Consider the following 14,618-nt stretch of genomic DNA (forward strand, 5'->3'; position numbering starts at 1 on the left):
CACAAGTTTGCCTACCCTAAAAGGTGACTCTACACTAGATCACAATTCCTCAACCCTCTAACAACTCTGTGGGGCATCATACGCTGTCCAGTATGAAAAGTAATGACATGCACCTAAAAAAACCTCATGGCTTCCTGGCAGATGATATAACTTCAAAATTAATTTGTAAAAAATAATTCAGTAGTATCTTATACTCAATTAGCTGTTGCATGAACTCAAAGATACTCTTGTTCAAATCACGTCCCTTGTGACACAAATTTCCAGAATATCGTTTCTATCTCTACCTAACACATTAAACCTATACAGAGTCATCCATATACAACTCTTTTCTATGGGACTATAAACTGCCTGAAGGCAGGTACATCTTATCCCTTTCTGTAATCTGAAGTACACAGCAGGTGTTGTTTATTCCACCAGCAAATATTCACTGAATAACTACCGTATGTCATTCACTGTACCAGATGATACAAAAGTACAGACATGGCTCATGTATTCATGGATATATATGCTGGATGAATAAGCACGCACTTCAATGAAAGTTTTAGAGAGTACAATCTGTACGAAAGATCCAGCTTACCAACATGATAACCAGAAATAAACCGCTTCCTTCAAAACAGTAGACTACTGTTGCTCTTCTGACCAAAACTTCTATTTAAGGCCATAAACAACTCAGAGAGAAAATACACTGACAAGCCACTTAATCAATCATTAATCCGACTTTAAAATATTTACCTTTTATATAAGAAAATAAACATAAGTCCTATGTATAACGCAAGGCTTACAGACAGCCAAACTGCCACATGGGGATAAAAGATTAAGGATTCATATCCAAACTTTAAAATGATTCAACCAGAAAGCTACAATCTGCCAATTCCCAATTCTTCAGAGATTTTAAAGGAAAAAAATTTAAAATCAAAATTACTTGACTTTATGATGCTAGATTAAGAAACTAACTCTAAGATCACATATTATAAAATACAGGAAATATTTGCCTTCATGTAGTAAAAAGCATTTGTTCACAAGTTTTTTAGGATAAACATACATGATACTAACAATAGATGCCTCTGTAGAGTGTCTGGGGATTGTAGGGAAGGAAGGACAACTTACTTTTCATGTATCAATTTGTGCTATTAAGTTTTTATATTTAAATCATGTGGGTCTATTATTTTTCAATGTAAAAAAACCTAGCAAATGCCTTAAATATGAAGGTAACATATTGTTTATAGTAGCATCTCCAATATAATAATGGAAATAAAATCTTTAGCCTAACTATATATATTTGGGACAAAGATGACACAGGAATAAGATTGCCACTTAGGCCAAAGAAAATCTTGAGGTGTTCTGAACCTCAAGTCATAGACTCCCCCCCCCCCAAAAATTGAGGGATCCATAAACTTGGGTGAGAAAATAATCATTTCTCTAATTCCACTAACTTCTACCAAATTTAACATTTCCTTCAATTACTAATGTCAGCAAAAGGCAAAATAGTAGTACTGGTTAACATTAGGACTAGCAACACAACAGAAATCACACATCATTTCATTATCATATTAACAGTGGTTGCACTTGTTGAAATATTTGTACTTATCACTACTTCAACTTAGACTCAACTCTAGATCCTGTCAGTATGCTGGTAAGGCATGTAAATCACAAATTGTTTTAATATTTTGATAACCTTCAATACAACTGGTTTATATGATTTTATTTTATGCATTTAAAACATCATTCTGATTCAGGCCCTGTGCCCATTTTTTTAATTCTTTCTGGAACTGAGCTGTATAAGTTCTTTATATATTTTGGATACTAACCCTCTACTGGATATGTCATTTGGACATATCTTCTCCCATTCAGTACATTGTCTTGTCATTTTGCTGATCATCTCTTGAGCTGTACAAAAGCTTTTCATTTTGGTGTAGTCTCGATAGTTTATTTTTGCTTTTGTTTCCCTTGCCTCAGGAGACATATGTAGAAAACTGTTTCTATCACCCATGTCAGGGACACTATTACTGCTTATGTTTTCTTCCGGGAGTTTTAAGTCGCACATTTAGGTCTTCAATCTATTCTGAGTTTATTTTTGTATATGGTACAAGGAAATGCTCCAGTTTTCCCACTATATATTCTTGCCTCCTTTGTTGTAGATTAGTTCACCACACAAGCACAGGTTTACTTCTGGGGTTTCTATTCTATTCCATTGATCTATGTGTCTATTTTTATATCTGTACCATACTGTTTCAACTACTACAGTTTTCTAGTATTATATCTTGAAGGCTGGGATTATGATGCCTCCACCTTTGTTCTTCTCAAGACTTCTTTAGCTATTCAAGGTTTTTCTGGTTCCATACAAATGTTAGCATTATTTGTTCTAATTCTGTGAAAAATGCTATTGGTATTTTGATAGAGACTGCTTTAAATCTGCACATGGCTTTGGGTAGTGTTAACTTTTTTTTTTTTTTTAAGTTGGCTCCACTTCTGCTGTGGAGCCAAACGCAGGGCTTGAACTCATGACCCTGAGATCAAGTGACCCTGAGATCAAGACCTGAATGAGCTGAAATCAAGAGTCAGATAGTTAACCAACTGAGCCACCCAGATACCTCAGTCGTACAAAACATTTTAACATTAGTTCTTCCAACCCATCATAGAATATCTTTTCCTTGTTTGTGTCACCTTTAATTTCTCTCATTATTGTTTTTTTTAAATGTTTATTTCATTTTTTTAAAAGATTTTATTTATTTATTTGACAGTAGATGGAGAGGCAAGCAGAGAGAGAGAGAGAGAGAGAGAGAGGGAGGGAAGGAGGCTCCCTGCTGAGCAGAGAGCCCGATGCGGTACTCGATCCCAGGACCCTGAGATCATGACCTGAGCCGAAGGCAGTGGCTTAACCCACTGAGCCACCCAGGCGCCCTCTCATTATTGTTTTATAGTTCTCCAAGTACAGGTCTTTCACCTCCTTGGTTAAGGTTATTCCTAGGTATCTTATTCTTTTTGGCACAACAGACATTTTTCCAAATACATCCAAAAAGCCAAAGACACACAGAAAGATTTTCAACATCATTATTCATCAGGGAAATGCCAGTCAAAACCACAATGAGATATTACCTTACACCCATCAGAATGGCTACAATCAGAAAGACCAGAAATAACATGTGAGAGTGGTGAGAGTAGAGAGAGAGTACAGAGAGAAAGGAACCCCTATGCACTGTCAGTGGGAATGTAAATTGGGGCAGTCACTGTGGAAAACAGTAGCAAAAAAAAATAAAGCAGAACTACCATATGATTCAGCAGTTCCCCTCCTGGGTATTTACACAAAGAAAACAAAACCACTAATTTAAAAAGATACATGCACCTCTGTGTTTACTGCAGCTTTATTTACAAGCCAATATCCAAGATATGGAAGCAACCCATGTGTCCATAAGTAGATGAACAGAGCTCGGGCAGGAAGGCTTCCTTCCTCTTCCACTCCTCCTCCTTGTGTACCCTCTCACTGTGTCTCTCTCTGTCAAATGAATAAATAAAAACTTAAAAAAAAATAAGGGGGGGGGGGTCTTGCCATTTTTGCAACATCCTGGGTAGACTTACAAAGTATAATGCTAAGTAAAATAAGTCAGACACAGACAAATACTATCTGATTTCACTCATGTGGAATCTGAGAAACAAAACAAACGAACAAAGAAAAAAAGGGACAAACAAAAAACCCAGACTCCTAAATACAGATAACAAACTGATGGTTGCAGCGGGAGGGCAAAGGTAGAAAGGGAAATAAAAGGGATTAAGAGTACACTTATTTTGATGAGCACAGAAGAATGTATACAATTGCTGAACCACTATATTGTATACCTGAAACTAATGTAACAATGTATGTTAATTATACTTTAAAAAAAAAAATCATTTCGAGCAGTTTTACCAGACTGCAAAGTCCAAGTCACAAAAGGTTAAGTAAGGAGCCTTAGAAAATGGTTCTTAAATCAGATGCAACAGTCCCCATTTGGAAATTAAAGGAGAAATTTTGGGGGGTTATGCCAATTGGAATGCTACCAGAAATTAGCAGGCAGGATATCAATAAACTTCCTGCTATGCCTGTGACAGTCTCATACATCCAACAAATTGCCAAAAACATGTCAGTCAAGAAACACCTCAAGGATCAAACAAATGGTAAGATTACCCTCCTCAGTACCATGCTTTCCGAAGTTTCCAAACTTAAATATTTATCCCAGAGTGCACTGGTTTATTAGAACATCTCTCTTCATTTAATTCTCTAGTGTATACCACCCACTGAACAGTTTTCTATCACTAAAACGGACTTTCCCCCATGACCAACTAAATAATCCAAGAAAAAAAAATCACTTCTAAAAACAAATACAATATTTATCAATTATTCAGGAGTCAAGTATTACTCTGAGGATTAGAGTAAATTTTCTTTGTTGTTAATTTTCAAAGTCTTTAATTTTTTTTAAATCACTTTGACTGTTAAATGCTCTGTCAGAGATAGAAGGAGGAAAATGTACATATCAATTTGCTAACGTTTGACAACTATAAAAATATATGTAATTGACTGAAGAAAAAAATATGAAACTATACCTCAAAATAACATATGGAAATACTTTTACTTTTCCATATTCCTTCACATTATCCTGTACAACTGAAAACTGTTATTAATAATTAAAAAAAATAGCAGTTGTCTGCATAAGACACTGACTTAAGTCTACTTAAAAAGTTAATCTTTCAGATTATCTTTTGAGATACTCCTCATTAAACAGATGAAGCAAAGTGGCTCAATGAGATGAAGTAATTTATCCTGCCCAGAGGGAAAGTGGCAGAGGCCATGACTGGAACCTAAACCACAATTCTAAAGTACTAACTTCATCAAATTAGCACTACAAGTAAGAGCTGCTTGTGGACTCCCCAACCAATAACCTCATATCCTTTGTCTACACTCCTCTCCAAAAAAGGAAGTGAGAAAGCTGGAAGTAAAGATACGAGTTAGAGAGTTAGCAGAGAGCCTGACTCTTCCAATCTGGTTCTTCTGACTGCACAGTGACACTAGTGGGCAAGAAAAAAGAAACCAAAAAGCATATATAAGGAAGTGGTGCTAAGGAGAATCTGTAAGTGGCATCATCCTCCTCCACTTATTAATCCCACAAAGAACAGTGCTGCATGGTAGACTAGACAAACCCAAAGTTTTGTTTCATTTAAGTGTAGAGAAGGCAAAATATAAACAGGGATCAATTTTAAGATAAAATCAAATAATCGAGACAGACATACTGTTATCTACATTGGTCTCCTTCCTGGCTTATTCCTACCTATCATCCTTTCCTCCTCATGCTACCCCTACACATCCATTACCCCTACACATTACTTGTAATGAAATGAAGATGTAGAGCTGTATGTTTAATAATACAATCAAATTCAATCCCAGGGTCCCATATATTGTCAATGCCTGTATTATAAACTTTCTATCACCTAAGTGTCTGGATAGGTATCCAGCCTATGGCGGGTAAAATGAAGACAGTATACCTTCCTTAAGGTATCTTGTCTAATTGGGAAAATAAGGGTCTATCTTCTCACTCTCTCATGCATATATCCATATCCATCCATCCACACACAAATGCACACACCCCTCAAGTGAGAGTCATGAGATATCAGAAAATTAAAATAAACTTAAATGGTATGGGCTAAAAAGTATGCCAAAATTCAGAATATTTACAGCAATGAGTAAGATTAGTAAAGACAGTGAAAGAAAACTTCATGAAAGCAAGGGAACTGATCACACCCAAAACATACAGAGTGGACTTCTCGACTGATCTCTAGGAAAAATAAGTATCAAATAGTAGAAAAATATAACTGAATCTTTCAAAAAAAAAAAACAAAAACAAAAAACCTCTAAACCAAATTAACAGCATTGCAGCAACTTTTTAAAGAGTTAAAGCTTACCTACTAGTAGCTTCCTAACACTTAGTCTCTCACTTGTTAGCTCTTTTCATCTACTTAATATTCTGGACAATATGCCTAGTAGGTAGAAATGTGGATTCACAGATGCAAGTAATTTTTAGACCGAAAGGCACTTTAAAGGTCACTCAATCCAATTCTATTTCCCAAATGAGGAAACTAAGGGCCAGGATGGTTAAATAGTATCTTTGAGGTCACACAAAATGCATCCCTTACTACTCTGAAAATTAGTATGAAAGGTATGCTTTCTTTAAAAAGATTTTGGAGTCTTCTTTTATAGTCCTTAATTTAAATTTCCTTTAAAATTTGCAATACACACCTTACTATTTTATTATAAAATAGGCAAAACATTGTTACCTCATTAAAACACTTTACAAACTTAAGGTTTATAAAAACACCCTAAATGTTCAAATTCACCTTGAGTCAAACCATGGATTAAAACAATTTAACAATTTAACTCCACAATTTTTGGTAAATCTGTTACATACACACTATTAGTAAGTCTCTAAAGGGCAGCTACCTAGCTAAAGCCTCATTCTCAAGGGTAACCCTTAACAGCACATTAAGTACTAATCATTATCCCTGTCCCCTGTCAGACTGTCACTTACAGGTACATAGATACCTGAAGCAAGCCAAACCAATAATGTCCTTTAACACCAGGATCTGGGATTTGGAAATGAAAAAAATGTAACAGTGATGAGAATAATAGCTAATATTTACTGACTGCTTATTGAATGCCACAAATTCTCCCAAGTGCACCACAGTTCATCTTCTCAACAACCCTATGTGATTTTATAGATCAAGTTAACCTGCCAGGGGACTCAAAACCATTTCTGTTCTGGCTCCAGAACATATACACTTAACTACTACCTCTTACCTACTACCTTAACTATACTACCTCTCAAAAGATTGGGAATTGTTAATGTCACTTGCTGCTAAGGGCTCACAGCTTGCCCTGGTTCCTGGCCTTCCCAAGCCTTGACTGTTCAATAGCCTTCTTTGGAATCTTTGAGACAACATCCAGGAATGAAAGAAACCAGATTTGGTTTTTTGTTTCTGTTACTTGAAACTAACCTAATGATCCCACCTGTTAAATTAATTTTTAGGCCTCATTTTTAGAGAAATGATATTGATGAAACCTAAATTTATACCATAGATAAATCATTCCTTTACATTTTTTTAAAAGAGAAATGTGTTTACAAAAGGCATTCACTTCAAAGCTTCTTTTATATCATTCCCTGAGGCAAAACCTTTTTTTTTTTTAATTTATTTATTCCTCAAAGAGAGAGGGAGAGTGGGAGAGACAGAGAGAGAGTGCGCGTGCGAGCACACCACGTGCACAAAAGCAGGGGGAGCAGCAGGGAGAGGGAGAAGCAGGCTCCCTGCTGAGCAAGGAGCCCCAGATCATGACCTAGGGTTGAAGCAGATGCTTAACCAACTGAGCCACCCAAGTGCCCGAGGCAAAAACTTCCAATGACTCTTCCATGTTACAGAATAACAAGTGAGAGATCAGTGGAAATATAATAAACCTTAGATATCACCTAGTTCTCTTTTTATAAATGAAGCAATAGTAAAGATCAGAGCCCTAGAGTCAATCCCTCATAGGGTTTGAGTTCAAATACTGTTTTGCTATGTTCTAACTCAGGCAGGGGTGACCTTGAACAAGACACTTAAATCTCCAAAGCCTCAGTTTCTTTTGGAAAAGAGACAATATACTACTACACACCCTGTTGTTATAATGAGTTCAACCATCTACTGAATTTAACAAAGTACCTGGCACATACTCAACACACACTCAATAAATGGTAACTGTGATGGTAGTGATGAATGACCTGATGCTCAGAAAAGGCAGGGAACTTTCCCAGATCATCTGGTTACTAAGAACAGAAACAAAACTAGAAACAGACTTCACACTTGCAAGTCAGTGCTCTTTTTTCTGTACCATCCTATAATTTCCTGGATCTAACGTTCGAAACTATCTCCAATCTGGTATAATTCAACCTTGTCACGACCCTAACTTTTATTCATTCATTCACCAAATATTTATTGAGGGTTTTCTTTGTTCTGAACAGTTTCTAGTGTTGAAGATATAGCACAGAACAAAAGAGGGGGAAGAAAAATAAAAGCCACCTGCATAACCAAAACAATGGGGAGAAAGAGCTAAGAGAATGACCAGCTCAGAAATGACAAAGGGCTCCCCTCCTGAAGTTTCTATCAGCAGGGGATAACGGATTGAAAAGGACAGGTAAAATACACATAACATGGAAGAACCTTCCTTTAGTCTACTTAACATCCCCAGAAATTGTTTTTGTTTGTTTTTTTAAAAACTTATTTATCTGAGAAAGAAAAAGAAAGAAAGATGATGTGCATGAGTATGCGGTGGGAAGGGGCAGAGAGAGAAGAGAAGCTTAAGCCAACTCTGCACAGAGCCCCACACAGGGCTTGATCTCAAAACCCTGAGATCGCAACGTGAGCCTAAACCAAGAGCCTAAATCAAGAGACAGACACTTAACCAACTGTGCCACCCCGGCACCCCAACATCCATAGAAATTGCTTTAAACATTCCTTCACTCAAGTATTTGTGTCAACACACACTGTACAACCAAACCTGAAAGCCCAAATTGTTAAATCTCTCTCCAACCCCTCTATACATTCTAATAGCAATTTTCTCTCTTAACCATACTGACATTTAGATTTTTCTAATGCTCTTTGTCAGGTCAACTTAACCTGATAGTTTATGCTAACTTTCCAGATATGTTTTTGACTTCAATGACTCATTTAAGTTCTCTGAAGTCAAGATCTGTATTGTATTCTTTTAATTTTAATCCTAATCCTGAAACTCCAACGCACAGTCTTACGAATACTTTTAGACATATTTAACCTCTTTAAAATAGTTCACTAATGTCTGGGACATCTGGGTGGCTCAGCTGGTTAAGCCACAGCCTTCAGCTAAGGCCATGATCCCAGAGTCCAGGGATACAGAGTCCCACATCAGGCTCCTTGCTCCACAGGGAGCCTTCTCTCCACCTGTGCCTGGTTGTGCACTCTCTCTCTCTCTTTCTCTCTCTCTCTCTCTGACAAATAAATAAATAAATAAAGTCTTTAAAAAAATACTTACAAATATCCTATTTAAGTAACACCCGGCACTCAGATGATACCTGTAAGTATTTGCTTTTGTTGAAATAAATGTTAAATGTTTTTACAAGATCAATTTACAAAATTCTATTTTATATCCTCTCTAGAACCCTATCATGATCTATGAAATGTATAGTGCCAAAAGTAACTTTGAAATGTGAGAAAGACTGAATATATTCCTACTCTATCACTGAAAATGTCCCTTAAAATATTAAGAGAATACCAAAATTAGACAACTAAAACATAAAAGGAGAAAAAGTAATTCAAATCAGTCACAGTCTTTTTCTTTAAAAATAAGCAGAATCACCTGCTTCATGTAGAGTTTGGTTCAAGGTACATGCTACTACAAAAAGATATCATACATAAACCTACATACACCTGTTAAGAATAATTAACACAAGACAAAAATTAATATTGCAGCCATACCTTACACATAAAAAAATTCTTTATTTAAGAGTCTCTCACTCAAGGGGGGGGGGAAGGCTTGGCATTTATGTATATGTTATACCAAAGTAAGAAACCAAAAAGAATTCCCCTAAGAATAATTTACCAAATTCTGCTAATAAATTTTATACACACACACACACACACACACACACAGAGTGTTTCACAAAAACATAGATCTTCGTACAGAAAAAAAAATTAAAGGCTCATTCAACATTTAACCCACATTTAGCAAGCATATATTATTTGTCATTATTATTTGTTCTGGGGAACAAAATATGCAACCTTACAAAGATTACATTCTATTAGGATAAAATCTAAATAATAAAATAGGATAGTTTCCCACAAACTTCTTATATAGAAGATATATATGTTAAGATAACATAAACATTCAGATAAACACAATGGTGCCAGGACAGGGAAGCAAAGCTAACAAACTTCTAAGAAAAAAAAGAAACAGAAAATCTGAAAAGCCCAAAGCAAAAATCAGACACAGTTCAGTGACCAAAAACTACACTTAATAATGTAATATTCCAATCAAACTGATGTCATTTTTCAAAGTTCCCTAAATTATAAAAAGTAAAACATTATTTACACTGTAATGAACTTGTAACAGTTCAGAAGCTAATCTGTGGTTCTGTAAGAAGTTAGTATGAAGCTTAGTAGTTATAAGAATGGTTTTTGTGATATTAAAGGCAAGGGCATTCACTCACTCTGCCAGTTACTAACAGCGAGACCTACAGTTTCTTCATCTATAAAATAAAAACAATAATACTCCCCAGGACTGTTACAAGGATTAAATGAAAACCAAAAACAGGAAGCAATTCAAATATCCAGATGGATGGATGAATATATCAATTCACTAGAACACTATTTAGTAAAAAGGAATGGACTGATACATGTAACAAGGATGAATCTTTAATGCAGCATGCTGAGCAAAAGAAGCCTAACACAAGGGAATACGAAATCCATTTAAATGAAATTCTAGAAAAGATAATACTTATCTACAGGAAGAGAAAGCTAATCAGCAATTGCTTGGAACTACTAGTGGAGAGGGACTGACTTGCAAAGAAGCAAAAGGGAACTTCTTGGGTGTTTGAAATGTTGTTTCATCTTTTTTTTGGGGGGGGGATTTTATTTATTTGTTGGGGGGGGGGAGCGAGCACAGGCAGACAGAATGGCAGGCAGAGGCAGAGGGAGAAGCAGGCTCCCTGCCGAGCAAGGAGCCCGATGTGGGACTCGATCCCAGGACGCTGGGATCATGACCCGAGCAGAAGGCAGCTGCTTAACCAACTGAGCCACCCAGGCGTCCCGAAATGTTGTTTTATCTTGATTGTGGTGGCATTTCCTCAGGTGTACACATCTGTCAAAACTCATCAAACTCTATGCTTTAAATGAACACACTTTATTGTATGTAAATTTTACCTCAAAAAAGTTGGTTTTTAAAAAGGATTAAATGAAATAATAGTAGGTAAAGTTCTTAACGTTATCTGAGACACTAGAAATATTCAAAAATGGTATTATAAAAAAATATCAACTGCCACTATACAACACTCGGGGAGGTGGCTGAATCACCGATCACCTGATCTCTCTGGCTAAGTTCTAAATAAACATACGTTTACAGTATCTGACCTAAACCACTAAGTGCCATGTGAGCACGATCAAGACTAGGAGGGCAGACCTTAGGCTAAAGAGAAACTAAGGAAAGGGAAGAGAAGATGGCTGTATGTCCAAAAGAAAATGAAGAGCTAAGAGAATGACAGAGTGCTATCAGTGCCAAACAACACCTAAATTACCTCAACTAAGTATCATCAAAATGTAACTCAAAACTCAGTCAATGACTATATAAACAAAGTCTAATAACAATCTGATAAATATAGTCCTTAATTTTACTGGCAGGGGCGGGGGGAGCGGGAATAGAAGTAAAATCCATGAAGGTGGTTCAAGTGCAGTCAAAGGATTCTGTCAACCAAACAGCAAGGGAGTCATACTGCGGACAGTTTAGAAATGCAAAAAGCAACAATTATAAATCCACAATCCAAAGCTTTTTGTTTTTGTTTTTTTACAAGTCTACATGATTAAAAGAAATACTTATGAAAGTAATTAGAACATGCTGATAATGGAAGCTGAATTGAAATACAATTCAACTGAAACACAAAACATTAATGAGATTTATATTTTAGTGCTGCTTAGAACTGTTGATCATGGAAGAACATTTTTTTGAAGAACAAGTAATTCTGCTGAATAACAGAAATCCTGTAAATAAGACCAGAAGAACTGAACTGGCTGTCACTCATGAAAGCACAAGTCTTTTGACTCACATGTCAACTTAAAAGATGAAAAAAAGTCAACTTAAAAGATGAAAAAAAACTAACACCCCAACTGGACATTCTGGGAAGGGAAAAACTTTAGACTATAAATCTTAACTGTCAGAGTTTGTTTAGTTTTGTTTTGATTTTAAGTACCTCCACTTGGAACACTGAAGAGGTAGAAAGGACAGGACAAAGAGTCAGAAGTCCAGAGTTTCAACTCTAGTTCCACCAGAAGCTGGATTTCTTCTTCCCTAAAATTGGACAACTGAAGCAGCGAACTGAAAATTGTCCAATATAATCTAATTTCCAATCTCTAGATGGGAAACCACAACTTCCGAAAAAGTTAATAGGGAAAGGGTTAAACATTTGTTTTTAATACATCATTAAAAGAATAACTAAAATGCAGTTTTCTTCCTCAATTCAGATAAAATACCAAAATATATGTGGCAACCTAAGGACCTAAAGCAGTAAATATATTGCTGATCACCGTTCACAAAAAGCAGCTTTTCTTCCAGGGCTAACTGTTCATTCTAGAACAAGTTTCCTGATTTCAGTTCTTCCCAAACCAAAATAACGGGATCCAAGGAATTACATTCTATATTGATACTTCAAGACGCATGAGCTACCTCTCCTTTTTTTTATCAAAACCCACAAAATAATAAATTTAACTTTGTGGAATACAAAGTTGTGTTTTTTAAAGTTTAATTCAATTAATTCTCCTACATACTATAACTTTAATTATCATTCACATAGAAAACTGAGCTAAGGTAGAAATAAACTTTAAGAATAAAAAGAATGTTCTCATATGACTTAGATCTAAATCTACTGCAAATATTGGGTTTTCTTTTGCTTGGGGGGGTCATCTTATTATTTGAAAAGCTGAATATTGAATGTTCACCCTGATACTATTGCTATATTCATTTTCTACTCAAAATGCAAGACTTTCAAGTAACCAAAGACCAAAGAGAAATGTGATTAAATCACAGCAGAAAGTAGTAATAACAGGGTAATATAATGAGGTCAGAACTGGAGCAGCCAATCAAAAGCATAAAAGCATTTCCTGCAATATTAATAGTCAAAAGAGAAAACCAATCACAGCAACCTCGAGCCTTCTTCTGACAGTCACAGAAGCAAGAGAACCAATCCACGCACAACCAGGGTTGACAATAAGGCGGGACCGCAGGTTCATTGAAGAAATTCTTGAGGGTGCAGTTACTATGAACTTCGCACGCAAGTAACACCATTCCAGAGTCATAAACACAGTCAAGCCAGATAAAATTCATCCGTATGCAAAATCCCGTCAGGGAGAAAAGCACAATTTTTGCAGAAAGCAATGTATTATCAAAAAACGTAACTGTCAATTTAGATGCATTAAATCCTCAACTTCTAAAAGACCCTCCTCTTCGATGACAATTCTCGGGGACACGGCGCGGGGACCGGGCAGCGCCAGCAGCTCCTAGCGGAACATCTCCATTTGCTTTCTAACGCTGCGCGCCGAGCCGGCGCCTTCCTGGCCAGGCCGGCAGCGCCGTCCCTCTCGCGGCCGGGGAGCTAGCCGGTCAACGGCTTTCTACCGCTACACCCCACTGGGTAGTCACGGCCCCCGCCCTTCCCCGCCGCAGTGCTGCACCGCCTCATCCCTCCGCACCACCGCCGGCTCGAGAGCGAGGGTTACCTTGCTAGAAGGAAGAGGATTGTTTTGAACGCGTTTTACTTTCCATAGTCATTTTAAAAAGAACCCAGTGCAAAACTAAATTTGAAAGTGGGGGGGGGCGAAAAATCCTTCCTATCCAAAGAATCCCTCGCTCATTAATTAACCCCGCACCGGAGAAAGATTGGGGGGAAGGAAGGAGGTAAACAGAGGCCGTACGCCAAGTGCGGCCAGAACATCCCCTGCGCCATTCCCGGCCGCCGCTTACGGCAAGGCCCCCTTACGGCAGCGTAAGCGGCGCTGCGAGCTAATCACAACACTGGGACGCAACAACATGGCGGCCGCGGGCGGGCGCTGCGCCGGCCGAGAGGGTTTACGCTACTCCGCCGGCGTAGGGTCCCATGCATTGGAGCGGCAGAGGCGCCCTCCAGCGAGCGTAAAGCGCTCTGTGAATGGCGAGGCCCGACTGACAAAGGGGAGGGGGGAGGAGGGAAGGGGGGGTAATAAACACTCGAGTCCCTACCGATTCCTCCTCCTTCTCCATCCCGGTGGGCATCTGGGGCACGGCCCGGTTGATGGAGACGCAGTCGTTGAGATCAGGCATGTCCTTGCCGCGGTAGATAGGCAGCGGTTTGGCGGCGTCCAGCGCCCGCGCTCGGAAGGAGAGTTTACTCATTGTCTCCCCGCCTTACAGGAACAGCCCGGGCGGCGGCGGCGGGGCGGGCGGGGAGGGGGGGAGGACTCCCGCCGCCTCCTCCACCTCCTTCCTCAGTGCAGCGCGGCCGGCCCGCTCCTCCTCCTCCTCCTCACTGCCCCCGGCCACAGCATGGGCGCCCACCCCGCCCGAAAACAGCCCCCCGCCGCCCGCGGCCGCTTCCACACACTAGATCCGCCGCTCGCCCGCCCGATCCGCTCCCTGCGCCATGGCCAACATGGCGGACATTACCACAGCGGCGGCGAGCGATCCCGGCAGCCCGCGCGAGAGCGCGCCCCCGCCGCGGGGACGCGCCTCGCCCTCTCCCTCCCTTCCTCCCTCCTTCCTCTCGGTTCCCCTCCCTAGCCTGCCCACCCACTCTCTCCGCGGCGCGGCCGGCCCGCGGGAGCGTGCTCAGCCTCGGGCAGCTCAGGGGAGA

At 38.9% G+C, this 14,618-nt stretch overlaps 1 protein-coding gene across 3 annotated transcripts in view; it reads right to left on the bottom strand.

Moving 5' to 3' along the window:
• Positions 1 to 14,305, bottom strand: part of EPC2 (enhancer of polycomb homolog 2) — a 117,572-nt gene extending 103,267 nt beyond the window's left edge. For all 3 annotated transcript variants that reach the window (XM_032356186.1, XM_032356185.1, XM_032356184.1), the window contains exon 1: positions 14,009 to 14,305. In XM_032356186.1, the coding sequence (XP_032212077.1) occupies positions 14,009 to 14,161 (153 nt within the window). In that variant the 5' untranslated portion in view covers positions 14,162 to 14,305. The remainder of the gene's footprint in view (positions 1 to 14,008) is intronic.
• Between the last annotated feature and the right edge of the window lie 313 nt (positions 14,306 to 14,618).

This window comes from Mustela erminea, chromosome 8 (genome assembly GCF_009829155.1).
Source record: "Mustela erminea isolate mMusErm1 chromosome 8, mMusErm1.Pri, whole genome shotgun sequence".
Classification (NCBI taxonomy): domain Eukaryota; kingdom Metazoa; phylum Chordata; class Mammalia; order Carnivora; family Mustelidae; genus Mustela; species Mustela erminea.